General features: G+C 53.6%; 5 protein-coding genes across 5 annotated transcripts; 4 read left to right on the forward strand and 1 right to left on the reverse strand.

Annotated features, from left to right (window-relative positions):
* Window positions 1-243: 243 nt before the first annotated feature.
* On the forward strand, window positions 244-3,311 carry COCSUDRAFT_45808 (hypothetical protein). Its single transcript, XM_005651784.1, has 8 exons — window positions 244-369; window positions 464-727; window positions 821-1,023; window positions 1,172-1,377; window positions 1,560-1,689; window positions 1,810-1,902; window positions 2,078-2,273; window positions 2,518-3,311. The coding sequence occupies exons 2-8, from the start codon at window positions 547-549 to the stop codon at window positions 2,727-2,729; spliced, it is 1,221 nt and encodes a 406-aa protein (XP_005651841.1). The 5' UTR covers window positions 244-369; window positions 464-546; the 3' UTR covers window positions 2,730-3,311.
* Window positions 3,312-5,416: 2,105 nt separating this feature from the next.
* Window positions 5,417-6,164, forward strand: COCSUDRAFT_31974 (hypothetical protein). Its single transcript, XM_005651785.1, has one exon. The coding sequence runs from the start codon at window positions 5,574-5,576 to the stop codon at window positions 6,147-6,149; it is 576 nt and encodes a 191-aa protein (XP_005651842.1). The 5' UTR covers window positions 5,417-5,573; the 3' UTR covers window positions 6,150-6,164.
* Window positions 6,165-6,354: 190 nt separating this feature from the next.
* Window positions 6,355-9,633, reverse strand: COCSUDRAFT_11161 (Vps5-domain-containing protein; the record flags this gene model as incomplete). The annotated part of the gene is made up of 9 exons (XM_005651786.1): window positions 6,355-6,504; window positions 6,786-6,887; window positions 7,301-7,486; window positions 7,786-8,035; window positions 8,283-8,506; window positions 8,671-8,780; window positions 8,887-9,013; window positions 9,196-9,253; window positions 9,446-9,633. 9 exons carry the CDS (start codon window positions 9,631-9,633, stop codon window positions 6,355-6,357), a joined length of 1,395 nt encoding a protein of 464 aa, XP_005651843.1.
* A 1,821-nt stretch (window positions 9,634-11,454) lies between these two features.
* COCSUDRAFT_26655 (Sec7-domain-containing protein) lies at window positions 11,455-24,050 on the forward strand (the record flags this gene model as incomplete). The annotated part of the gene is made up of 28 exons (XM_005651787.1): window positions 11,455-11,598; window positions 11,937-12,041; window positions 12,334-12,570; window positions 12,785-13,000; window positions 13,510-13,632; window positions 13,919-14,201; window positions 14,673-14,872; window positions 15,184-15,378; window positions 15,795-15,878; window positions 16,009-16,190; window positions 16,300-16,498; window positions 16,607-16,711; window positions 16,815-16,963; window positions 17,070-17,194; window positions 17,455-17,660; window positions 17,881-18,040; window positions 18,242-18,407; window positions 18,597-18,743; window positions 18,950-19,180; window positions 19,344-19,518; window positions 19,628-19,757; window positions 20,519-20,673; window positions 20,839-20,946; window positions 21,120-21,292; window positions 21,640-21,931; window positions 22,387-22,584; window positions 22,871-23,035; window positions 23,337-24,050. 28 exons carry the CDS (start codon window positions 11,455-11,457, stop codon window positions 23,601-23,603), a joined length of 4,920 nt encoding a protein of 1,639 aa, XP_005651844.1. The 3' UTR covers window positions 23,604-24,050.
* A 261-nt stretch (window positions 24,051-24,311) lies between these two features.
* Window positions 24,312-26,135, forward strand: COCSUDRAFT_55320 (hypothetical protein; the record flags this gene model as incomplete). Its single annotated transcript, XM_005651788.1, has 6 exons — window positions 24,312-24,506; window positions 24,632-24,737; window positions 24,875-25,092; window positions 25,193-25,331; window positions 25,546-25,742; window positions 25,980-26,135. The coding sequence occupies 6 exons, from the start codon at window positions 24,312-24,314 to the stop codon at window positions 26,133-26,135; spliced, it is 1,011 nt and encodes a 336-aa protein (XP_005651845.1).
* Between the last annotated feature and the right edge of the window lie 147 nt (window positions 26,136-26,282).

Here is a 26,282-nt window from a genome sequence, read left to right on the forward strand (position 1 = left end):
ATCAAGTGAGCAGACCGGAGCGTTTTAGGGCCCTTGGTACCTTCACTGCAGCAGAGATCTGATCAAGAGGCCTTCTTTTCAACGACTATTCGGATAGGGTGCAGAGGTTCGGACTCAAGAGGTCTTCTTCTGACTTCCTTTGGTCAAACAGCACGTCACCGGTGACTGATGATATTGCGAGCTGCCCAGAACTCGCCTGGTGACTCTTTTGTCGAGTCTTGCACACTGCAATGCACAGATGCATTCTTGTTTAACCTTGGATCACGCATCTGATCCAACGTGAGCGTCAGGCATAATCCGAGTGCGCTGGAATAAAAGGTTTTGCAAATCTCGGGATTCTTGTTGGACATTTGGGAAGCAGCGAAGCAGGTGCACTATCCAGAACATTTAATGCTGATATCCAAAATATCAATATTAATAAATTTATACTGCAAGTGCTCAGCAAATGTCCACACCATTGCAGGAGGACACTGTCACAGAAACATAGGGAGACATTGGCCATGAGGAAAGCGAGGAAGAAGGATAAGCGCATTGTGCGGCCTTGCTATGAAGAGCGAGATTCGTAGCATTGAAGATCTTCTGCGAACGAATGGACTTGCAAGGTCACCAAGTGAGCATCTAGGATCCCCCACTGAGGGCCACACAAGCAGAAATGACGTGCAAGACTTCAGAAGGCCAGCTTCAGCTTCCAGAGGCTGGATAGCTTTCCCACGGCGAGTTCTATCAGGTGCGTCTTGCTTGGCTGAGCCATTCAACCAGTGGTGCATTTGTGGGGGCATGCTCCTTTCAATTGAAGGAGACAAGGTGTGTGCTGGCACAGTGATGAAGGCTGCTGTCCTGCTGGGCACAAGTCTTGTCTGCGCAAGCATCTCTGCCAGCGGCTTTGCCATCCTTTGTTTCCTGCTGTTGACTCGTTCCCTCGCTCCACCGACTGCGTACTTCCAGAAGGAGCTGTTTTTCGACTACACAAAGCCCGCAGCAGTAGCTAGCGCAAGTTTCTGTCAGACTCCTGTGCCTGTGAAGGTGCGCCGCACCACTTGGAGTTCTGTCCATGTCCATCAGGAATTACTGCATGTGGGCCTTCGATGTGCATCCTTTGTAAGAAGCTGGTGCAAAAACCCCTTCCCTGACAGCGCAATATGCGGCTTGAGCCTTTGATGCACCGCTGCAGGCGTCTGCGGCAAATGCGAGGTTTGTGCAGCCAGGGCAGAGCATGAATGTCTGGCTGGAGCTGGTGACCCCAGAAAGCCATGGTACCTCCAATTCAGATGTATTTCAAGTGGCAGCCGAGGTGGTGGCTGCTGACGGCCGTGTGGCGGCCTCTGCCAGCCGCCCCTGCCTGGTCACATACAGATCCCCACTCATTCGCTACATCAGGTTCGTATGTACCCCTTTTCCCATCCTCTGCAGTTTGTCTGAGGCGTGGCCCTGCATTGCATGCAGAGTTTCAGAGTCTGGATTCCATGGAATGCTTGGAAACTTTTGCAGCATGCATGTGACATGTATGGCAAGGTTTAGCCATAATGCACCCAGGGATAATACTTTGCTGATGGGTGCAGGATGCTTGCCAGGCTGCCCCTTGTGCTGGTGGGGTGGTATGAGGAGAAGCAGCGGCTGAAGGTGGTACTCTTCCAAGGATATAAGGAGAAGGCGGACGTTCCCTTCTGTGTCTTCAGAGTGGCACTCATGGTGTGCACTGGCTTTGGTCATGCGCACTCCATGTCAGCTCTAGTATTCTTTCTCACGCAGATGTGTGAGTTATCTGTGACTCTATGTCAGCACCTGTTACCGTGTGATGTTGTGCTCCAGGCTCGTGCCAATGGAGGGGAGCTACCTGGCATATACGCTGCTTCTGTGCATGTTGACTTGAATCTGGGGTTGATTGGCCGCGCTCTGTATAAGGTATGCTCAGAAGTGACTTCTCTCTGCCCTCAACTTTTCATGCTTAGCCTGTGGGGTCAAGTTTTTAGAAGTCTTCACTGGCATTACAATCCACAATTCCACAATCAATGTGCCCAATGCTGTTCCAAATGAACATACACCCCCTCTGTTGCTGAAGGGTGCTTTTGCTGCACAGATCCGGCCAGGCACCATAGTAACGTACGCGCTGAGCACTGTGGGTCTGGTTGCATTTTGCGGTGGTGGCTTGGCCAGCCTGTGCCTGCTGGCGATCTGGGGCATTTCCAAGCCCCGTGCGGACCAGGCACAGAGCAGCAAGGCCCGCCAGTATGACGAGGTGTCGAGTGAAACAGGCTGGTCGGAAGTATCCACAGGTATGATCTCAGCAAATTCTTTCAGCATGCCACTCTTTTGAGCTGTACCTTGAGCAAATTAAGTATCTGCATGGTCATTGTCATTATGCATGTTTGTTTTTGAAGTCTGCTGCGAAACTGCAGAACTAGCTTTGGGACTTTTGAGACTGGCAGTGCAAGATCTGTATGTATACAGATCAGGCACTAAGAAGTAATGGGAATGGGTACTTCTGCTAAACAGCAACATTGAACATCTTTCTGACAGGTGAGCTGGACTCAGAGAGTGAGAGGGATGTGGGGATGCTGGAGCCGATGGCCTCTGTGTCAGACAGGGGTGAGTCATCCCTGGTGACGCCACTCAGCGCTCAGGCGCTGCGCAGATGGGACGCCAGATCAGCCTCCCAGCTGAGTGTCAGCACTGATGGCACGCATCTGGATGAAGCCGTCAGCCGCACCAACCACAAGAAGCACAGATGAAGCTGCTGGCATTTGGGTGTGAGAGTCTGAAATTTCTGATTGGTGTCATCTTTTTGTGTTTGCTGAAGTCTGTGTGCAGGCTGCACTTGTGTGGTCTGCCTCTGTAATTCCCTGGACCAGATGCAGTCATTGCTGGCCGGACTTGAGCAACTCCTGTCGGCGTGAATATGTTATAGACATGGAAAGAGCTGTGCGCTCAGCACGAGGATGCTGTTAGAATGCTGGCTTGCGCGGGTTCTGCTGCTGCAACTTAGCCAACAAGTAAGGTGTTCCAGCTGGATGCCATTATAGTTGCCCCACCTTGAGCGTATCTGTCGTGATGAGTGTTTGTGCTTTCGTGCGTCCTTCCTTGCTCTGCATGTCAACTTCAACACATTTTTCAGACATTGCTTTCTGGGAGCAAGCCATATACACACCATCTTCGACCAGGCTTTGGTAGATTCTTCGCTTGCAGATCTGCATGTTCATTGATCTGATCTTTTTCAGCATGTTACACTTAATCGGCTTGAGAGTTTATTGCAGAGCCAGATAGGTGTCATGGGTGGTCCTTTGAAGAGGGCCATTGTAAATTATATGTAGAACTGAAAAGCATGATGCTATATTTGTGGGGCATTGCCATCACCACTGACTGTGGCCATGGCAAATATTTAGTCCTACTGCTCTTGGATCAGGGAAGGCGTTGGCACTCCTCCTCATTCAGCACGAAGTTACTCAGGATTTTCATGCAAGATTGGGAATCAGTTGGAAACAATCATTCCCATTGTCGAGAACATCTACCTCGTTTGTTACAACAGATTGCTCTGCGGAGCGCTGGATCTGGACTCTTTGGGCGGAGCGATGTTGTAAGCGAATGACACTGCAGCAGACACAGGAAAATTGTATGTATTCTCAACAACAGCCACACATGGTGGCAGGCGCAGAAAGGCCTGCATCTGCCTCTTCGTCTCAAACCTTGTGAGCATTGCATGCGTCCCGCCAGCAATATTACCGTTGCTTTGCCTGCAATGGACAATTTCATGAGGACATGCCTTCTGCAAATTTTGGTAAATTCAAACGAAGTCAAGCCGCTTGCATCGTGTATTGTGGGGGGTAAAGTCGGACAGTGTAGATCGCACCATATCTTTCCATGAGTACATTGCAATGCTCCAGCAAGAGAGCTCTCAGCCAGTGCTGCCAGCTGGACGAGGTATTCCTCTATCTGTTCAGGAGATGCCGTGGGAGCTGCCTGCGCATGCAAACATCTGTCTGGATTACATAGCTTGCTTCTGAGGAACAGGAGTTAGGTTGTGAACAATCGCAATGTCTGCCTTAGGAAGCCAAATGCTACCTTGAATATGAAGGCATGCTCAGCCCCGCTGTCCCACTCTGACCCTCGACAGAAGATCGCTTCCAGATCTGATGCGACTCGCCCCTCAAAGAGCACTACAGAATCTCTGGGAATTGCATTGGCAGATGCATGATCCACCACTCCTTGCACCGCCGCGTTGGAAAGGAATTGATCCGCAGCCTGCAAAGGAAGGCCGTCATCAAGAATCTCAAGTGGCGCAATTAGCATGCCTGTCTGGCTGGACAATGCTACGTGAGTGACCTAGGGCCGCGCACCGTCTGGCTGCCAAATCTGAAGCGCACTGCATGCGTGAAAGGTGGACAGCCCTCTGAGGATGCCAACTGAGCGCCACCGAATGCACACAGGGTTCCTGGAGCCATGTACTGGGCAGACCACAGCTTCCCTACGCTTTCCTCTGCTTCCTGCGGTGATAGATCTTGTGCAACCTGGCAGCATGTGAGGAGCACGTTCAGATCAATCATTCTTGTACATCAAGCCCAGAGGACCAGTGACACCCACAACAGAACATGGCTGGAAACACCCCAAAGAAAATGGAACGCTAGTTCCTACCTGTATAAACACAAGGCATTCACATATGGTTGCGCAGTCCGATTTTTGCTTCGATGATGAGGAGTCTGGGTCCTGTGAGCAACTGGGCGATGCGGCATGCCTCAGCTTTCTAGTACATTTTGGCTTGTGCTGAAATATGCGAAGCTTCTGAAAGCTTTCAGGCTTAATTGGAATTGCAGTACACCGCAAAAATGGTTCATGGTCCCTTAAGTCTGCAGAGAGGCTCCGAAAATGAACCAGTCCTGTGGCCATGCCCATCTCAGAAGGAATCCCACGACGCCAATCTCGAAAACAAAATTCAGATCTAACGTAACCGTTGTCAGCAATCTAGAATTAATACAATGCAATGATCGCAGAGGTGCGGTTGATAGGCTAGTGTGTGTGGCCTGTGGATGTGGATGTGAGCCACTTTCAGGGGTGGCAAATGATTCAGATCATCTGGGAGTCAAAGGTACCCCCTGCATGCATCTCCTTGTGCCAGCCCCACAACACTGTGGCAGTTGGATATTGTCAGTATTGCACATTTTGTCATGGATTGTTTTGATCACTTGGATGCTGTCAGTACATCCAATCAGCCCTGGGCGGCTATTACTGGAGTTGATGTGTAATTTCCTTCCTTCCTTCCACTGTTGGACTTTAAAATGTCTTTCTTCATCGTTGGCATAGAATTAGATGACAGCCACGTGTGCAAAGACACTCAGCTATAGCTAGCTGATAATTAAAACCCACAACAATGCGCCACGCATGCATGGGCTTGTACCACCGTGGTGACCACCGCGATGTCAGATATAAGAAGATACATAGAAGCTTACACCATCCAGAACGTATTTCACACGATTCCACACAGTCCCTCAGTTCCGGTATGCAGTGATCAACTTATTAGCTGGCGGCCAACCCGTGCCACGCAGCGCTCCATGACCAGGCATGGTCATGCAACACTGGTGCACATGTGGCACACAAGGGAAGATTCACAGCAGAATCAGCACGATTATGAAGGCACGACTGCCAATGCTATGTATGAGCTACTGCAACAGCCCACTCCACCCCGAAAACTAAAGCATTCATGGTACATGTCAAGTCTACTACCCTACAAAGTATGGCCAAAGCAATCGATAAAACGCAATAAGTGTACCAAACCCTCGTTGCACAGAGCCAATGAATCCTCCTCGACAAAGAGACAGAATCAAATGCAAGCATGTCGAAACACAATTAAACAAGAGACGGCGAGATCCATGCAAATTCACATCTGCGTGAAACACAACACCCTCCCAGCACTCTCCATGAAAGACCTGTTGCTTTGTGCAGGAAACCAGCCCTCCTTCGGCCCACCAGACAATATGCATCATGCCACCATCCTCTGCACTGTCTTAGCTATACCACTCTCAAACTGCACTGCCACAGTTGGGAGCTGCAAAGACCGTAAAGCACAGGTGTCATTTGAACCATTCGCCATGAACACTGTCACCCACAGGCCCGACGCAAGAGTCCACCCCTCAGCTGCAATACACCACTCACGGGAATAACCATGACATGCTGTCATAGACTAAGACGCAATAGGGAGCGACTCCATAAAGAAGGGGCGCCGGGGCAGATTGCACGGCACTTAGGCAGAATCGAAATCAGGGGCATGATCTCGTCTATAGATTCCTCCCCTGCTAAAGAGTACCCTGCAAGACTGAGGGGCGTTTTTAAAGTGTCAGAAACAAGGCAGGCATTAGTGATGGTGCATCAGCGGGCGGCTCCGTTAGAGGAGGGCGCTGGGGCGAGGGTGCGCCAGGCCTTGGCGGTGTCGGATGCAAGCGAGGCCTGCGCGACCGCGAACGAGCGCAGCACGCCGGCCATCTCTGTGGCGCGCTCCGTCTGGAAGCGCGCCAGCTCCTGCCGATAAACAAGTGTTAATTACTGTGAAGTGCTCACACGGTGGAGAGAACATGAGGACAGGGGACAAGAGATCTGAACAGGGGCTACTGATAGCCTTGATAAGGCTACAAAGCGTAGAATACCAAAAGTTTAAATATTGCTCACACGGGGTTGCTAGTAAGTGCTGTGTAAGGCACAGACAACATGAGTGAGGCTCACAGGCTCTGCCCAGAGGGAAACCTAATCAGGCAAAGACGCCATCATCGCATTTGTCACAGTAAGTGGATGATTTGTCGCACCTGGCTCATGCGGCGCACGATGAGCTCATAGGTGTCCTTGGCTGCCTCCACGCGGTGCTGCGCATCGTTCAGCTCCCGCTCCACCTCAGACCGCTTCTCTTCCTGCCAACGCAGCATGCTTCATGTGAATGCAGTTCCCTTCAGTTGTGAACAGAGGGAAGCGCAATTTCCCAGTCTCCTTGATTTCCTGCTGCAACCTCACCAGCGTAAAACTTACGCACAAGCTGCCGCACCATTTCCAGGTGCTCAACGAGCACCATCTTGTGGCGTGTAAAAACCTTGTCCTCCGCACAGGAGAACTCAACAGATGTGCAGGGTATCAAAAGTACCCGTTGGGAAGAGCCAACATCCTGAAGGCAGTCACTCTATGAAGCTTTTTAAGCCTGCTGCACGACAATCCACAAGTACCAACGGGGGGGTCTGCAGAAATTGGCGGGTGGGGCAGGCCAACGACAACTTCTGAGCCACTGAAGCAGTCCAATCAAGGATAGTGGAGCTGAAAAGGGAAGGCCCACCTTTATGCCGGGGGTGCCTCGCAGCTTGGCGAGCTTGGTGCGCTTGGCGTCCACGTCGGCGCGTGCCTGCTGCAGAGCGCCCAGCGCGAGGCTGCGATCGGCCATGACTGCCTTGGCGCTCCGCACCATGCGCACATACTCCTTCAGCGGCGCCTCAAACGTCACCCCCAGCGACCCGGCCTGCTCCTGCAAAGGCAACGAGCAAGCACATGATTAGATGTCTCTCTGTTGAGATGCACGCTGACGTTTCAAAACAGCTCTTGGGGCGGACCTCTCCTCAACAAAGCAATTATCTTTGCAGCCCCATGTGGATATTTTGCAGACAATCATTGAGATTGCCTTCAAAACTCATATGCAGGATTCCACGACAGGTTGTCGCAGCATCTGTAATAAATCTTTGACAAGAAGTTTGTCTGTCCAGAGTCGCTCCGTGAGACCAAGGGCAAAGACAGCCATTGCATGCTTAGGTGTGCTGCAGCGCGCACTTGTGAGGAGCGCGCCAGGCTCTCAGCCTTCTCGCCCAAGTTGATGAAGTCGTCCGCCAGGCGGCCCTGCTCAAACTTGCCCAGGCTGATGACAGAGGTGCCGAACTCCGCCAGGGAGGCGCCCAGCAGCCCCTGCTGCTTGATCAGTCGCTGCGCTTGCCGATGCGCCTCCGTCAGATGCGCCTCCAGCTGGAACATGTACTCGCGCACCTGCACCATGACAGAGGTTTGTAATGTCACTATAAGAGCACTGATTTGACACCCTCAACTTTAGCGCAAGTGACTTTCTGTTGTCACATTCCCTGCAACTCAGCCATCCTAGATTCAGGTGCTGGCAACCGATCTACAATCACAACTCGAATGATGCAACTGTCTTGGTAGGCAGCAGGTGCAGAATGACACCACTGGTTTCGCTGGCATGGGTTCGACAGTACGTCTAATTTTCAATTACTCAAGCAGCATGGAGGGAGGGAGACAGTGTGCATGCCTTGAGGTACTCGGGGTCCTCCTCCTCGTCAGTGTGCTTGCCAGAGACTAGGTTCTGCGTCTGCTGGCCCAGGTCCTTCAGCTTCTGCAGCGTGCTCGAAAGCGTCTTCTTGGCCGCGTTGGCTCCGCCGGCGCTCTCGTGGTTGGCGCGCGCCACCTCAATTGCAAAGTCCTCCTCGCTCGCCTCCAGGAAGTTCTGCAGGTCCTTGCTCTGCGCCAGGGCCGGGTGCGCTGCCTGCACCACATGCGGCCACCATGTCAGCAACATAGCCAGTACTGCTGTCTCAGCAATTGCCAGAAATCAGATGGAGAGGTGCAAATGGGTATGAAAACTTCAGGCATTCTCTGTGCAAACAACATGGGAGCTTGATTGGGGAGATGAAAGCGACGGTGGCGCACCACTCTGTTGAGGAACACGCTCAGAGCCATCCGCCGGGTCTCAATGAACTCTGTGGTCATCTGGTACTTCTGGACGACGTTCTTCTCTGGAAGGGGGGGTATTATGATTCCTGCATCGATGCATTTCTTTATCAGAGGCCAAAGGCTCTACAATGACTAATGGGTGACAACTGACAAAAATACAACGCTGCCGTGCTGTCTGGATGTAGGGCGTACCTCGGTTCTGCTCTTGCAACCGTGTGCGCAGCCAGGCAAAATCCCGAAACCGCCTGATGACCTCTGGCTGCTTAATCTTGTACTGGGGGAGACTTGTGTTTGTACATACTTTGTAGGACACGTAAGCCTGTAAACGCCGCCACTGGCACAGTACGTCAAACTGTCACATTCTCGACAATGGAGCCGACTGAATTGACGAGATGGGACATGTGGGAGAGCAATTTGAAGCTTCCCAGGTAGCTTCTGATGTGCTGCCATCACATGTTCCTGGACATATAAAGCTGAGAAGTGTAAATTAGAGGTACTCACCGACATCGAGTTGTCACCATGCTTGACGGGATCTCTGACCACTATCTCAAAGTGGGACCTTGAGGCGTTTGAGACCTGTTGCTGAAAAACACCGTCAGATGTCACTTAGCAAGGCAGCACAGCCGTCCTGTCGGGATCTTGAGAATATGAGGATCCTAAAATACAACATACCATTGCAGTGTAGTGTGATCTCGAGGAGCGACAACATTGAGAGATTTGCACGGGTCCACATGCCAACGTGCCCGAGGACAGACCCACCGTAGTGTCACCGCGTGTTCCGTCATGCATGATCACAGATTCGTATGGTGGGGGAGGCCCGTCCTGGGCTCCTTGTCCTTGGCCCGAGAACGGGTTGGAATCCCCAAAGGCTGTTGTATCAACTTCCAAAAGCTGATCTTTTCCCTGTAACAAGTTCTCTTCGTGAGACACTGCAGGCATCCAGCAGCAGGGCTAAAAGTGGTTACAAATAAAAAGCTCACTTATAATTATTATCAAATGGCATGAATTTGCGTTGCAAAATAGGGTGATTGCCACCTGTGTGGGAGTCATGAACGGGTGGGAGTCAGACATTCTGTTTGCTCGCTCTGTCCGCAATGCAACAGGCTTCACCAGCACTTACAGATAGCTGAGACTGCGTTTGTTGCAATTAACATCTTGAAATTTTGTGAAGAAAGGAAATCCTGTGTCACGAATATCGATAGCAATTCCCCCTTCTCATAAACCCTTTGGTGCTTTCAGGGTCCAAGCCCTAGCTTTTCCAATGCTGTTTCATTCCAATATGTGCGCTTCATTCGATCTTTTTTACACCAGGATGATCTGCTTCAGCTCTGCGAAGGTACTATGTAGTAAATGCACAACGTCAGCCTTGCTTTGTACAGAAAGCTTGTGAGGTCAGCAAGTCAATTTCCCGTGAAACCGGTTGGTAGAAAAGTCCTGTACAACATCCGTGAGGTTTTCGAGATATATAGGAAAGAAGCACAGCAAGAAAAGATCATACACTTGCAAGGCAGAGGAGAAGCTGCCCTAAGAGTCCTTGCCTTTCTGAGGCATTTGCCAGAGGTGCGACTTGAGGACAAAAGGGCCTCGACATCAGCAAATCCAGATCGTGTTGAGAGCAAGGATCCTGTCATGAAGTTAATCTCTTGTATTTAGTCCAAGAGGACTGCTCTACAACCATTCTTCTAATCTACTTCATCTAGATCGCGCACATTGGACAGTACTCTGCTCTGGCGCATCAGTTTGCCAAATGTCTTCTTGATGTCTCTAGAACCGCATGAAATGTACAGGTTTTCACATTCGCTTTCTATGAAGGCATGTGAGTAGACTGTTGTGCTCACATGTCAAGTGTTGCAGGATGACTTCAATATGATATTTCGACAGCATTTCAGGGAGAAGCAGATTAAAAAGTGAGCAATTTGAGCCCTGGTGCCCATGGCTCAGACAGCGGCCCAGCTTGTGGGGCCTTGTTTAGAGAAGATCTGCGAAGTTGCAAGCGGCAGAAAATACACACAGCTCAGGCATGAAGCTAAGGTGGGTACCCTCTCCCATACCTGTCAGATAGGGATCCAACAGTCGGGCAGTGTCACATGTTTTCCAATACGTATAGCGTGAATGCCACATGCAATTCAAACATGGTCAGTTGTTTCTCAGGCCTCATGTATTGTGCAGGAGCTGCTGAGCAATTTGGAGGCAGAGCTGCGCCCAGTCTCAAGGCAGTCTATCCCAGGTGTAGCACCAGAGCCTGCCAAGCACACCGCTACAGAGCAACCACAGGCAGAAACAGCCAGCACAGCTCAGCAATCATTGGCACCAGCCCCAGAGGCAGAGAATGGCGATGATGTAACCCTTGAAGCTAGGCCCGCTGCAGGCACAGAGGACTCTGAGGCATCAGAAACAGCTGCAGCTGCGTCAGAGAGCCCTGCAGATGATGGCGCAGCAGAGCCTGGGTCAACAGAGCCCGACCCAGTTGCCACATCACAGGCCGCAGAAGCGAAGGCTGAGGAGGTTGCGGAAGCACAGAAAGGAACAGGCACAGAAAAAGCAGCGTATGTTTCTGCTGAAAGAGCTTCGTACAAGGGCACCATCCCTCTGGACGCTGCTCACCGTACGCACTTGCCGCATCCTCGTGTCTTATCTCCATGTGATCTCTACCTCCGTGTGATCTGACCCGTACACTAAGGACACTCTGGCTCTTGCATATATAGGGAGTTGATTTTAACAGAGAAAGGGCTGCTGGCAGGTCTGCTGGGAATACTGCGCATGGCGGTCGAGACCAGGAGAACAGCCCTTGTGGACCTCTCGCTGGACCTCATCCAGAAGCTCATCGCCCACCAGCACCTGGCTGGCCCTGTGCACTCCATCTCCCACAAGCGAGACCCTGCCGCCGCTCGCTCTGGACGCAAGGTCAGCCCTGCTCACACATCAGCTTTATGACTCTGCTCCTCTGGGAATATATACGGTGACTTGCTTGTGAGCGCACTGCCGCAGCATCGCCATGAAAGATCTCTTGTTTTTTTAATTTTCCTACCTACCTTCAGGTAGTTGAGGAGCCTAGTGGCTCTCACGAGGGGGTGAAGCATACCTCTCCATAGCATCTAGCAACTTGGCTGGTATAACGTCGTTTTTCATCTGTTCAATCACTAACAATGTCCATGCAGAGGCCGTCGGAGGAGGATGACCTGGGCGAACATGCGGATCATGGGGACGGGGATGACATGCCGCCGCAGTCCCAGGCAATCGAGCTGCTCTGCCGCTGCGATGACATTCCTGATGACGGCGTGGAGCTGCGCGTGCTCAAGGGCCTGCTCACTGCCGCCACCTCCTCCACCATCCATCTCCATGGACAGGTGCGCTGCCGTAATCAGAATACCTTCATGACACATGTTGCAAATGACCAGAGCCTAGGCCTTCAGGACTGGAAGATGTATTTAAAATGAGGAGTACAGATCGCATGCTTTTCCTCTTCCGTGCATGAACAAGCAACATCTGCAGGGATTTGGCAAGAATATCAGCAATCTGGTGCCCCTCCAGCATAGGCAGAGAATCAAGCACATGAACAGCCTAATGCGCTGGTCGGACAAATCCTTTGTTGCTGCTTGTGACTGTAGCGCTCATGGGAACCTTTGCATGTGTGCGCAGGCGCTGCTGCTGACCGTGAGGACGTGCTACAACATCTTCCTGATGAGCCGCTCCACGGTGAACCAGACGACCGCCAAGGCCAGCCTGACACAGATGCTTAATTGCGTCTTCCAGCGCATGGAGCTCAACAGCGAAGTGGTGCACGTGCAGCCCATCGCTGTGGTGGACATGCTGGGCCTGCCCTCCACAGAGACAGACACAACCTTTGTGCAGAATTTTCTCCATGAGGTGAATTTTGTCCCCCTCAGGCTCCCCTGAGTGTTTAGGCTGTTACAAAGCTGCATGGTGCTGCTCTTGCTTATATGGAGGATGCATGCATGAGCATGTCTATTTGGAGATTATCAAAGGGACACATGGAGTGGTCTTGTGCATGTGCTCCTGTCCTGACTGGAATTGTGCTGTGTCATGGCAGGTGGTCACAGCAGTGGACCCATTTGGGTACTATGCCGAGGGCATCCAACAGGGTCTGGATGATGCATTCAAGACCAGGCTCACAGCTGCCAGTCCCTATGGATACCACACACCCCCAGAGGGATCTCCATCTGTCGGGCCTCGCCCTGTCTCTGCGCCGAGGCCCTCCATCAGGAGCTCTGTGGACATCCAGCCCTTGATAGACCGGCCGGTGTCAGCACCTCCTGTTTCAGAAGCTGCCGTGGAAGAGTCAGGTGTGCATTTCATTTTTTGCTCATGGTTTCCTGATAAACCATCTCATCCCAAGCATGCATGGCAATCACTGTCAATCACCGTCCTTGAATTCCAGTCCCTCTGTATCACACCTTACAGTGTTACATGATTGCAGGGGTCAGAAATGTACCTGACTCTAATGGCGGATCAGCTACTCCTCCGGAAACCGCGGCTGTAGCAGCTGAGACTGGACCTGCAGAGGAGGCGCCAGCATCTGAAGAGCAGCAGGCAGGGCCCAGTGTTCCTGTGACGCCTGAGGATGCTGAAGAACCAGCACAAGCAGATGGAGACATGCCTCAGCCTGCCCCTGTGGCACTCCATCGGCCTGCCACTGCTCAGCAGGTGTGATTGTCATTCACTTTAAGGCATCACATTCTTGATTAGCTTGAGGTGTGTTTTATTGCAGAGTTCAGGAGGAAGCTTGGATTTTACCTTACCAGGAAACTTTCCTCTTTCAGATCTAGCTGGAGCACCTTTCTTTGTGGGCTGCAGGATCCGGAAATGTCCATTGTGCTGGCCAAGGACGCCTTCCTGGTCTTCCGCGCTCTCTGCAAGCTGTCAATCCGCAGCTCTGAGTCCTCAACTGGCACTGACCCCACAGCTGTCCGCGGCAAGGTTCGTTTCCTGACCACCTCTCTTTCTAAATACATGAGCCCACCCATTTGGTACCTTGGCTGCATGCAACAACTTCCTCCCTGCGCCAGCCCTCTGATCTTGCCCCTATTGAGCTCACCCACATCTCATCATGGTCCTCAATCTCTATATTTCTGACTTTTCAGTGCATGGTGCTCTTTGCCTTCAACAAGTCAGCAGCCTGCATGTGTCCGGAGACTGATAAATCGAGTGCCCTTTGTTGTGGGTTGCAAAACATGTGGTAATCCTGTCCTTTCCCCATGTGCAGGTGCTGGCGTTGGAGCTGCTGAAGGTACTGCTGGAGAACAGCGGCAAGGTGTTCCAGGCGTCGGAGAAGTTCACGGGCGCCATCAAGCAGTACCTGTGCCTGTCGCTGCTCAAGAACGCGAGCAGCCCCATCCCGGCCGCGCAGGCGCTCACCTGCTCCATCTTCTACACGCTGCTGGCCAAGTTCCGCCACGCGCTCAAGGCCGAAGTCGGCGTCTTCTTCCCCATGATCCTCCTGCGCGCCATCGAGCCGCCGCCCCAATCCTCCACCCCAGGACCCTCTGGTGAGCCCTTCATACCCTCCATCTAGTTTGGAGGATTGAACAGTACTAACAAGTTAGTAACAACAACAAATGTCCATGGGGGTCAATTTCTATGCAGAGTGGAACTTGGAAAAACCTCCATTTTTGAGGGATTTCCCTTTGTGAGCATTCTCAAGCGGACCCCAGCATTCACCTTGGAGACAGCCAACACCACATTGCAGTTTGCTTCATCAGCCATTTGTACAGGAAAGTGTGGTGCCAACAAACATCGACACGTGGGACATAACTCTAGGAAAGAGTAGTGGGACACTACTGCTTCCCAGAGTAATGTTCCACATGAGAGAACCACGTATTGCTGGGAATATCTGTAGGCATTCGAGGCAAATTGTTGATCATGCAGATGTTCTACATGCGATGCTGACGTGTCTGTTCCCTTGTTTGACATATCAGGTCAGGGTAGCACCGGGGCGGCCGGCGAGGCGGGGCAGCGAGCGGTGGCGCTGCGGTGCCTGGCGGGCGCGTGCGAGAGCGGCCAGTTGCTGGTGGACATCTTCGTCAACTACGACTGCGACCTGGAGGGCGCCAACCTCTTCGAGCGCCTCGTGCTGGCCCTCGTGCGCACTGCGCAGGCCGCCCCCTCCGCCTCTGACACCCCCGCGGCCGCTGCCGAAGAAGCCCACCTCCGCCTCCTGGTGAGAGCCCCTGGAGTAATGGGCAGAACATGCGCCAATCAAATATAACATGCCATGCTGTCTTGCGTGACTTATGCAGAAGGGGTGAAGAAAGCATACGTGGCGCGGCTGCAACGTGCTGCTGAAATTTGCAGAGAAATCTTGGGGGCAACTGCTGGCATACATATGTTTGTTTTTCAAGTGGCGTTTGTAGTGTGTTTAAGGCTCAGCGTTAGTCAGTGCTCGATGTGGCGTAACAGTCGTCTCTAAGAAGACCCGATTTATTTTGTCCCAAGTATGCGATGTATAGAGCGAAAGTGTTTGCACTGCAGGCTCTCCAGTGTCTTGTCAGCATCCTGCGCTCGCTTGTGGAGTGGTACACAGTGTCCACGCCAGTGGTGGCCGTCAACGACAGCGCACCCGCGTACGACCAGAGCATGCGCTCAGACTGGGGCACCCTGACCTCACTGACAGGGCAGGACCCCTCCTCTGAGGCGGCCGATGGCGAAGCTGCGGCGGACGCTGAAGTGCCTGTCCCTGGTGAGTGCTACAATTCTCCATGGGGTAATTTGCGCACGTTACTTGCATTAACCCTTGCGCGATACAGGTGTAGCAGATTCTGTATGAATCTTACTGAAGGACTTTCAATTTGGAATGCAGAGAGCCCAACTGCCATGCGGAGGGAGAGCGCCTTGGCTGCTTTCAGGAGTGCTGGAGCAAACGAGCGCCTCATGTCCATCTCCAACATGGTAGCCCCCAATGACCGGGAGCTATCTCAGTCATACAGACTGCATAAATCCCTGATTATGCATGTCCCCACTATTTAATTTCTAAGCCTACAACTTACGAGCAACTATTCACCTGTCTTGCCGCCATGCAGGATCCTGAGCTGCAGGCGGCCCTGGCCAATGCTGACAGTGCTCCAGAAGCGCAATTGCTGGAGTCTTGGAAGGCATACAAAAAGGGCTTCCAGCAGGGCATTGCCCTCTTCAACGCCAAGCCGAAGAAGGGCATTGCTTTCCTGCAGGTAACTCTCTTCAATGAATATCACTCTTTCAGATGATTCATGGGATGATTATTATTATCTTATACCTCAGACAGTCTGTGTCTGCTGGAATGTCGTGGTCTCATCTGTGGCGTGCTATTGACGACACCAGGAGCAAGGCATGCTGGGGCGTACGCCGGAGGAAGTGGCAAAGTTCCTGGCGAAGACAACCGGGCTGAACAAGACCATGATTGGGGAGTACCTGGGAGAGCGAGAGGAGACCTGCCTGCGAGTCATGCACTCCTATGTTGATGCCATGGACTTTGCTGGCTCGGAGTTTGACACTGCAATTAGGTACATCTGTCTGGCTCTCTTAATTGCACGTAATGCCACTCTAAAACGTTCCTGCTCCACGATTATATCTTCTAGAGGGGGACTGAAATGAATATGTTCATTGCCACAGGACGTTCTTGTCAGGCTTCAGGCTCCCAGGAGAGGCGCAGAAGATTGACAGGCTGATGGAGAAGTTTGCAGAGCGCTTTGTCAGCTGCAACTCGGAGGCCTTCAAGAGCGCCGATGTGGCCTATGTGCTGGCCTACTCCGTCATCTTGCTCAACACAGACGCCCACAACCCTCAAGTCAAGAACAAAATGTCCAAGCAGGTGAGACTGATGAAGAAATGCAGATTATTCCAAGCTCAGCGTCATCGGCTGTCACAGTCTGTGAGCTGTGTTGAACTTGCTTGAGCTGTTGCATTGATGCAAATACAGGGCTTCTTGAAGAACAATCGAGGGATCAACGATGGAGCGGACCTGCCAGAGGACTACATGTCGGAGCTGTATGACCGCATCATCAACAATGAGATCAAGATGAAGGTGCACACACATCCCATGCATCCAGAAACATTGTTACCATTTCCTTTTGCTCTACTTTTCTTCAGCCGCGGCTGTGGTGCTGATGTGCGGAGATGCTGCACAGGATGCGGATGCTGTGGGCCTGATGGCCGCCACTGCAGCCAAGGGAGGCGGCTGGATGGACACCATCTTGAACCTCATCCCAGGCCGGCGGGCTGCAGCCTCCAATGAGCCCAGCGAAGAGGCCATCAGGCGCACTCACGAGAACCTCAGGTCAGCTCCATGGCTAATATTTATGCACTGAACATTCTGCAGGCGGTTGCTAAGTACTTCCGCTGCAGGACTGCGTGTCTGATTATACACCTTTTTATGCAAGCAGGGAGAAAGCCAAGGGAGCAACCTTCTTTGAGGCGACAGAGGGAGAGACCGTGCGCCCGATGCTGGATGTGGCGTGGGCCCCGATGCTGGGCGCTTTCTCGGTGCTCTTTGAGGAGTTCACAGAAGGTACATGCCGCTGATAGTTCTCCCTTCCCAAACTTGCATTTTTCAAGGAGTTCTTATACGGTGGATGACACTCACAATTGCTCATTAGTACTTGCCTGCGCCATCATGCCATTCGCTGACTCTATCCAGCTGCCATCCAAAGGCAAGCGCGCTCTAGAAACGCCGATGTGTCAGGCCCCGCATGCCGAAAAATTTGAGGTGGATCTGGGGCACTTAGACATGCTTAGCGGAAGGGGAATTCTCTTGTGCTGGCGGTGCAGGGACGACGGTGAACTTGTGCCTGGCGGGGCTGGTGGCGGCGGTGAGGGTGACGAGCCTGCTGAGCATGGACATGCTGCGCAACACCTTTGTCACGACCGTCGCGCGCTTCACGCAGCTGCACTCGCCCGCCTCCATGGCGCTCAAGAACGCCCAGGCCTTCCGCGCCCTCCTCGTCATTGCAGACGAGAACGGCAACCACCTCGGGGTGCGTCCAGCACTCAGCACCCTTTGAATGCCCAGACAATTTTGTCCCCTCTTTGCTTGAGTTGCTCCTGAAACGCATGCTCTCATGGTCATGCATGCTTCTGATCTGCTGCATGTGCCTAATTGCTGAACATATGCTTTGGAAGAGTTGCATGTTTCATTGTTATGCAGTCTATTGAGAAAGGTTGATGCTGACGAGTGTGTGTCTTTGGCATGTGCAGAACGTGTGGCAGGAGGTGTTGCGCTGCGTGTCGCGTTGGGAGCTGCTGCAGCAGATTGCGTCCGGGGGCCCCTCGGACGCCCTCCTCTTTGCAGCCCCTGCCGAGCCGGTGGCCGCGGTCAAGAAGCGCAACTTCTTCTCTCGCGCACCCAAGGATGCCGGTGCGCCAACTGCAATTGCATGCCATGAATTCTGACAATCTTATTACAAATTGTGGGCCACGCGTTCAGGAGTGTCAGCGTCTGTGGCTGCCTGCATCCTCCATGCACGCCCTGAAAGGTTCTCAATGCCAGGTCCAAGTCCCGCATCATTGGGGAGTGTTGAAGTAAGAGTTGCAGCTGAAAATTGGGGGAGTGTGCCAGGGGCCAATGGCAAGGTGCTAGACAGCTTCACCAGCATACACGACGCGCCGCTGCACTGGTCAGGCCGCGGGTACGGCAAGGACGGCGGCAACGAGAGCGGCCTGCCGCCGGAGAATGTCGTGCAGGAGATCGATGCCCAAGAGCTCAACCGCATGTTTGTGCGGAGGTGCGCTCCTGCCTGAATGGCCTTTTTCCTTGGTGCTGTTTGTTGTCAAAAGCCGATGAAACGTACAGAGACAGCAGCACGACTTAGCTGATTTGGCGGAGCACACGGCAGCTATCCTGGCAACAGAGAGCGCATGGTCTGGGGAGGTCAACCCAGAAGCTGATTTGAGGTTCTTTTGTGTCTGCGCAGTGGGCTGTTGGACAGCGAGGCAATTGTGGAGTTTGTGCGCGCGCTGTGCCACGTGGCGCAGGAGGAGCTGCGACCCACCGCTGCCCCGCGTGTCTACTCCCTCACCAAGATCATCGAGATCTCCCACTTCAACATGTCCCGCATCAGGTGCTCCCTCCTGTCCTCACTCCATGCTTTCATCAGCAGGCAGCCTTTATTTGCTAACGCAAAAAAAGAAAAGTCTGTGACGCTTTTCCTGCTCTACAAGAGCATAGGGCAAATGCATCACCATATCGACAGATTATGGGTTGTGGGCAGTCTTATCTTACCCTGACAAGTATGCATTGGCTGATCTGATTTTTTTGTGCACACAGGCTGGTGTGGAATCGCATCTGGGCGGTGCTGTCGGACTTCTTTGTGGAGGTGGGCTGCCACAAGAACCTGCAGGTGGCCATGTACTCTGTGGACAGCCTGCGCCAGCTGGCCACCAAGTTCCTGGAGCGCGATGAGCTGGCCAACTACTCCTTCCAGAACGACTTCCTCAAGCCCTTTGTCATCGTCATGCGCCTCTCCAAGGCACTGGAGATCCGGGAGCTCATCATCCGGTGCGCTTTTGTGCAGAATATTCATCCATTTTGGGGCTGGGGCTGAGGCTTCAGACTGTGATATTCTCACTGTCAGCATTGTTAGTCATATGTAGTCATGACGCATTAGTCATGAAGCAGACTTGTGCATAGGCAGCATATGACATGCTGTGCTGTCTTGCAGGTGTGTGTCCCAGATGGTGTTGGCCAGGGTCTCCAATGTGAAGTCAGGCTGGAAGTCCATGTTCATGGTGTTCACAACAGCGGCAAACGATGAGTCACCCATGATCGTGCGGCTTGCCTTTGACACCGTTGAGAAGATCGTGCGTGAGCACTTTGACTACATCACAGAGACAGAGGTGCGTGCATTATGCCCCTCCATGTGAGCAATTTGAATCTTGCATGGCCACACGTGCTGTATGGGGGAACGATGCATAAGGATGAAAATATGTGAATGCACTGTTGCAGGTCACCACTTTCACAGATTGCGTAAATTGCCTTATCGCCTTCACAAACAACCCCCACAGCCTGGACGTCAGCCTCAATGCAATCGCCTTCCTGCGTTTCTGCGCCATGAAGCTTGCAGAGGGCGCCATAGGTAGGCAGAGTCACCCAAATAATATTCCAGCTGCTAATGGTGAACGTGACATGCGCATGAATTTTACTCACAGCTTACACTTTAAGAAAGCGCCATTTTGCGCTGTGACCACCTTCATTGGTGCACCATGAACTACCACAAAAAAGCTGGCCACAAGTACCGCTTGAGCCCCCAATCATTTGGCACTGTTCTTGCCTCCTTTTGGCAAAGCTTTATGCAATCTTTGCACTCTTGTGATCAGGTGATGTGGAGGTGCTGCCAGAGGGTTCCCACAGCCTGTTGCCAGACCTGAATCAGCACCGCATCCGGCCGAGCAAGAATGAGCCGGACGCCTACAGCACGCCGTCAACCTCCAGGAGAGTCACCTTCGAGGGGCTGCAGGCGCCTGCTGCCGATGAGGAAGTGGCTGCCAGAGGTAGGACGCCATATATCTCCATAGTGCTGTGCATACCTCTTTCTCTGCTCTCCATGACACTCCTGTCCATCCTTCAATTTGGCCCTGTTCTCAGCCTGGTGAGGCGCCTCTTCTCTACCTGGCAGAAGCATTGCACACCATTGCTCACATGTTTCTTGAGCGGGCGCCAGATGGCCCAGTGTCTGGCTGACGCTCTTCCACTCATAGATTGCTCTCAGCCTGTGAGGCGCCCCTTCTCCTAGTGAAAAGAGGAAAAAGCAAACACCTGCTGACCTGTGGCTGATCGTATCTTGGGTGCTGCTAGGGGGACCAGCACTTGGGCAGGAGGTGCAAGGAGAGGAGGCAGCGCAGGCGGTTGCTATTCTGGAGGACGCCTCCAAGGGCAAGGGGCTGCAGTTCAGCGACAAGGACGAGCACATGTACTTCTGGTTCCCCCTGCTGGCAGGCCTCAGCGAGCTCACCTTCGACCCCCGCCCAGACATCCGCTACTCTGCCCTCGAGGTGATGCTCTTGCCCATCTTCAAAATAAGCACCCTGCATATTGTTTCAAGGGGCAAGACCACTCCTTGTGTTGCTCTTTCCAGCTGAGATGAGACAAATCTGTGAGTGCATGGTAAATGCATGTGGTAGTGTAAATGCTTATTGCTGGGCTGCATATGTGTGCAGGTGCTCTTTGACACCTTGAAGTACCACGGCGCCTCCTTCACTGCGCCATTCTGGGCGCGCGTCTTCGACTCTGTGCTGCTGCCGATCTTTGACCATGTCAGAGCGGAGGTGCACTCCCTCTCCAAACCTCCCTGTCCCCTTGATGGCTACCTTTTCCACATTAGCATGTCATCCTGCTGCCTTTGTTTCTTGAGCGTCTACAGTGCTGCGCATGCTGCCGCCATGAATTAATCATGATCCCAATAAGTGGACCTGTGACATGCGTGCCCGGCTATGGCCAGGTCACGGACACCACCACGTTCACAGCGGAGGAGCGCAGGGCGGAGGTGGATGCATGGCTGTATGAGACGTGCACGCAGTGCCTGCAGCACATGGTGGACATCATTGCCCTCTTCTACACCCCCGTCGCCCCCATCCTCCCCCGCATCTTCGACCTCCTCTCCAACTTCGTCAGGTGCGCGATCTGCAGGCTTTGTCCTTCCTCCTGCCAGGAGGTTCATTGTTCCATGATAGACCTTCTCCATCCATACCGGGAGTCAAACATAAGGCCCTCAGTTGTGACCCAGCGTCAAAGATGTGTGAACAGCAGATTATATGTACCAGGAGCACAACTTACCCCAATTGAACATCTTGAAGGAGTCCAGCATCAACTGGATCCGGCAAGTCCAACAAGAAGAAGGACTGCCACAGTGCTACAGGGCTACAGGGCTGAGTGTGTGGATGAGCACCTCGTGTTTCTTGGCAGGGACCAGCGTTTAATGATGATAACAATAATATTGAAGAACTCAATGTACTTCACAGGAGGCCGCACCAGTCGCTGGCTGCGGTGGGAGTTGCGGCACTGGTGCGCCTGATAGTGGCGGCCGGCGACCGCATGAGCGCGGCCGTCTGGGTAGAGGCCGTCGGCACGCTGGCGGCATGCGCCACCGACACGCGCCCGGCGGTGCGCGAACTGATCGCCTCCGTGCGCGCGTCGGCCGATGGCGGCAACATCGCCCCGGCTAGCCCCTCCCCGGCCACGCCGACGGCCGCGCTTGCCCCAGAGGACAGCCCCTGGGACGCCAAGAGCCCTGGGGACAGCCCCCGCGGTGGCGTCCCCGACCGCAGCGACAGCATCTCCGGGGAGCGACGACAGGTGCGGACGCCCCTCTCCTTTTCTCTGCCTCTCTGACTGACACAATTGTGTTCTTATGGGAATGTTTTGTACTCGACCATGGTTGCTTGTGAGTTCTGTACATCATGTGAGCCTTAGCCTTTCTTTTGACTCAGGCTCAAAGAGTGTCACTAATCTTGCTTCACAACCGGTGTTTGAATACACGGTATTTAAGGAATCATGATCTTCTCCACAGATTGGTTTATCAAATCACCTTTTCCTCGAGTAAGTAGTGGAAAACTGGCACTGCTGCATCATAGAGATCTTCCAGGAGATTTTTAACGTTTATTTTATGGTGAGGGTTCTCGTCGGACACTGCAACGCATCATTGTAACATGGACATTGACTTGCAGGTGTCACTGTCAAGCGGGTCGGGGGCGCGGAGGCTGGCGGAGGCGCGATGCCGGGCGGCCATACAGCTGCTGCTGGTGCAGGCGTGCGGCGAGGTGTACGCCTCGCACGCGCCGCGCCTGCCGCAGGCTGCCGCCATCCTCATGCTGGACGCGCTGGCGGCTGTGGCCGAGCATGCGCGCGACGTGGATGCTGACCTGGACATTCGCAGAGATCTGGCTGCCGCCCAAACCGCCGGCAAGGTGTGCTCTCACCTCCCTTGCAGCCCTCCTGTCTCCCGGCAGAGTGGCCTCTGCGGTGATGGTCTGCTGCTCTGAAGCTATGGACCTCTGGGGTAGTAGCGTATGCACTGCTGTTATGCTGCCAAATGACATGATTGCTAGAGATTTACGCAACAGAACCAAGGACTACGGGAGTGGATTGCATGCTCCATTACATTTGATGCTAAGTTTCTGGTGTGGGTTTCTTGAGGTTCGGTGCTCCCGTAATGAATGCTACTTATGCTGTTCACAGGTGCCAGAGGGGAAGCTTCTGTCGGATCCGCCGCTGCTGCGGTTGGAGGGCGAGGCTTGCCACGCCTACTTGTCTATGCTTCTGCATCTCAACTCGGCCGGCTCGGAACCCCTGCGCCAGGCGGCCGGCGTGGAGCAGCGCCTGCTCGCCCTGTGCATCGCCAACCTCGAGTGCTTCGAGGTGTGTGCAGCCTCACAACGTAATTTGCTATTTGTCCAGCTGCCTGATTCCTGTGACACTGGTTCAGGCTGCTGCTGACACCACATTTGGGCGTCTTGGCTCCTCAGTGAGTCATCTTGGCATTTTTTCACACAATTGTGTGACCTCATTGGCTTCCTGCAATGTAGCTGGGTCATATGCTGAGGCGTGAATAGGAAAATGTGTCACAGATCGGCACCAAGGCTGTGGTTTCAGACCCAAAAGGACGGAAATGTGCGATCTAGAATGTGTACCTTCCTGATTGCGACAACCTGTCTAGGAGACGGAGGGCGATGCCGGGAGGGAGAGCGGCAGCGGCAGCGGGGGCCTGGTGGGGGCCCGGGAGGAGGCCGGTGCGCGCGCACCACTGGTGGTGGCCACGCTCAAGGCGCTGGGCGCGCTGAGCGATGACTCATTCCGCCGCCACCTGGTCGCCATATTCCCCCGGCTGACGCGGCTCATCGGATGCATACGCGCGCCCCCCGAGATCCAACGGGCCCTCTCCGACCTCTTCGCTCGCCGCATTGGGCCGCTGCTCACGCTGGGCTGAGGCCGCTGGACTTGGTTGGGCATAGGAGAGGGTCACGAGTGTGTGTCGTGGTCGGGCAGCGTCTTGGTTGGGGAGTGTGTTGGTTGTAATCAAAGCCCTGTGCGCAGACTGGAGTGTGGTCTGCCTCTTTACTAGTAGCAGTGCAAGCTTTCTCTTGGGTCTTGTGTCAGATTTGCATGTAGAGGGAAAAGGCATGAGGCCTGTCAGATAGCGTCGTTCTCAATGCCGGCCAGGTGGGACGAAGCTGAGCTCAACACTGAGAGATTCACGCTGCAGCTGCCAGCATTGATATGTTTAGGGTTCTGCTGGCTAGGACGATCTTTTGCGCTATCCGCAGCATTACAAGGATAGAATAGCTCTTGAACCTGGGCTTTTCAGGAGGGCATGTAGTGAGTGGGGAGAATGTTCTCTACAAAGGAGTGCTGCTGTTGAAAGTGAGTCATTAGCACGTGTGTGCACGTCCATGCTGCACAGTCATCTTGCTCATCCTTCTCGACACACGGCCTTTCTACCTGAAGTGTCTTTCGAGATTGACACCAGGAGAGCGCCTCAGATCATTCTTCCGCGATGGGGTCAAAGTGGGACAGAATAGACTGCAGAATAAGTTTTGCTAATCCTGCCTTTGGCATCGACAAAGGCAAACGCGCTTTGATGCTTGTGAAATAGTCTCAAACAACCTCAGACCGGACAATAGCTCTGATAATCAGTATGCCCTCGATCACGAATGTTGGGGGCTCCCTGACAAGTGCGATAGCCCTGACGTTACTGGCATGGGCTGTCCGGTTCTTCAGAGCTGCAGCGCAGCAGAGGAAGCATGGTCTGCGAGCTCCAGAGGATGCAAAGCAATCTGAAAAGCTAGGGCGCTACTTCTGCTCTCTATCATCGGCTGCTCTCCGAATGCTGGTGACCATCGGCTCAGATCAAGCATAAACCATCAAGCACTGTTCCTTCCGAAGCTTATGACCTGTACAAAATGCTCTTCAAGGAGGCATACCTCTTTGGACCAACGTGAGTTGCTATGGAACTAGGTGGAAACGGATCCCATCCCTCATATCATAGTAGATGTGCGCAAGCCGGAGGATGTGAGCTACAGCCCCTTGCCAGAGGACCTCAAAGCAGCAGTAAACATCCCAGGTGAGCCTTTGACATCAGCTTGATGCAATATTATTGCCAGAACACCTGGCAGTGGTGGCCAGACAGCAGAGCACTTGTGCCCTGCTCCTCAACCTTGAAGTCCAGGTGATGATTGCACCCTTCATTATGACACACAGCGGAGGAGGTGGAACAGGCCCTCAGCCGGAATGCGGCTGGGTGGCACGCTCGGGCTCCGAACACACCCGTGCCAATGCGGGACTGGCTGCTCGTATTTGTCGGGGACAATGCAGATGACATGCACGCTGCCGCGGCGGGTGCGGCAATTGCTGGCTTCGAGCGGGGAGCTGTTCTGCAGGATGGCCTGCAGGCTTTTGGGCAAGCTGCACTGCAGCAGGTGCGCAGTGGCCCTGTTCTAGGCAGCTCCTATGCCTCCCTGCAGCAATAAAAGCTGAAAAGAGTCTGGATCGTGAGTACTTAGGTTGGTGCATGTGCAGGCGAATCTGAGGTATATTGGGAGGGACGGGCTCGCGGCAGTGCTGGGGGTGCTGGGGGAGCGGTCCACGCGGGCAGAGGGCGTGCGCGTGCTGGACATCAGGCGGCACGACGAAAGGGCGCTGTATGGCAGCATCCCCGGTGAGGGCCCCTCTGCCACCGTCTCTGCATCAGTGCATGCCGGGTTTGCAATCTCTCCCGATTCATCGAGACCTCAAGAGGCTGCAATTCCTCAAGAGGCTGCAATTCCTCTGCAGCCAGATCCACCAGTTGCCAGGGTTACCCATTGTATGCAACCCCAGTAGATGTGAGCCGAAAGTCATGCTAAAGCACGACATGTGGCTGGGCGGCGCAGGGACGGTGCATGTGCCGACGGATCAGCTGCCGGCAGCACTGAGCATGGCGCCGAGGGAGTGGGAGGCGGCCTACCGCTGCCCCAAGCCAGGCTTTGAGGACTGGGTCGTCATGCAGTGCCGCACCAACCGTCGTGCCGCTTGGGCCGCGCAGGTCGCCCAGGATGCTGGCTGGCCCCGTGTGCTGGTCTACCGCCAGGTCCGTGCATGGACCGTGAATGAAGCCTTTTGCTTCATGCAAAGTCTCCTACGGCCTTGGAGACCTCCCAGAGAAGCAGCCACTGTCGGCTAAGTTAACCTCAACTGCAAGATTTGTATGGGAAGTCTCCTGGATGCCACTTCAGCCTTTTGGTGAAGCAGAAGTGAAGTGGGACATGCATGGCAATGCTGTTTGTTTGTGAATTAAGCCTGCTGACAGCCGCATGGGTGCATGCAGGGCGTGTATGGCTGGCGGGTACATCCCACGGTGAAGGCGTATCAAAGCTACGAGCGCGGGGAGCCTCCGCCAGAGCCCGAGCCGTTCCAGCCAGAGCCGCTGGACGCAGCGCGCGCCAAGGCTGAGCTGGGCCAGCTGGGCATACGCGTGCAGTGAGCGGCATGCGTTGACCGCATATGTTCGTTGACCGTTATGACAGCGTGCCGGCACCCTGCCGGCATCTTGTGGGATGTGCCATGGATCACTTGAGGATGACCAGCGGCTTGTGTATGACAAAGCCTGCTAGGCCTATCCAGGCCATAT

This window comes from Coccomyxa subellipsoidea (assembly GCF_000258705.1).
Source record: "Coccomyxa subellipsoidea C-169, whole genome shotgun sequence".
In the NCBI taxonomy this organism is placed as follows: Eukaryota; Viridiplantae; Chlorophyta; class Trebouxiophyceae; family Coccomyxaceae; genus Coccomyxa; species Coccomyxa subellipsoidea.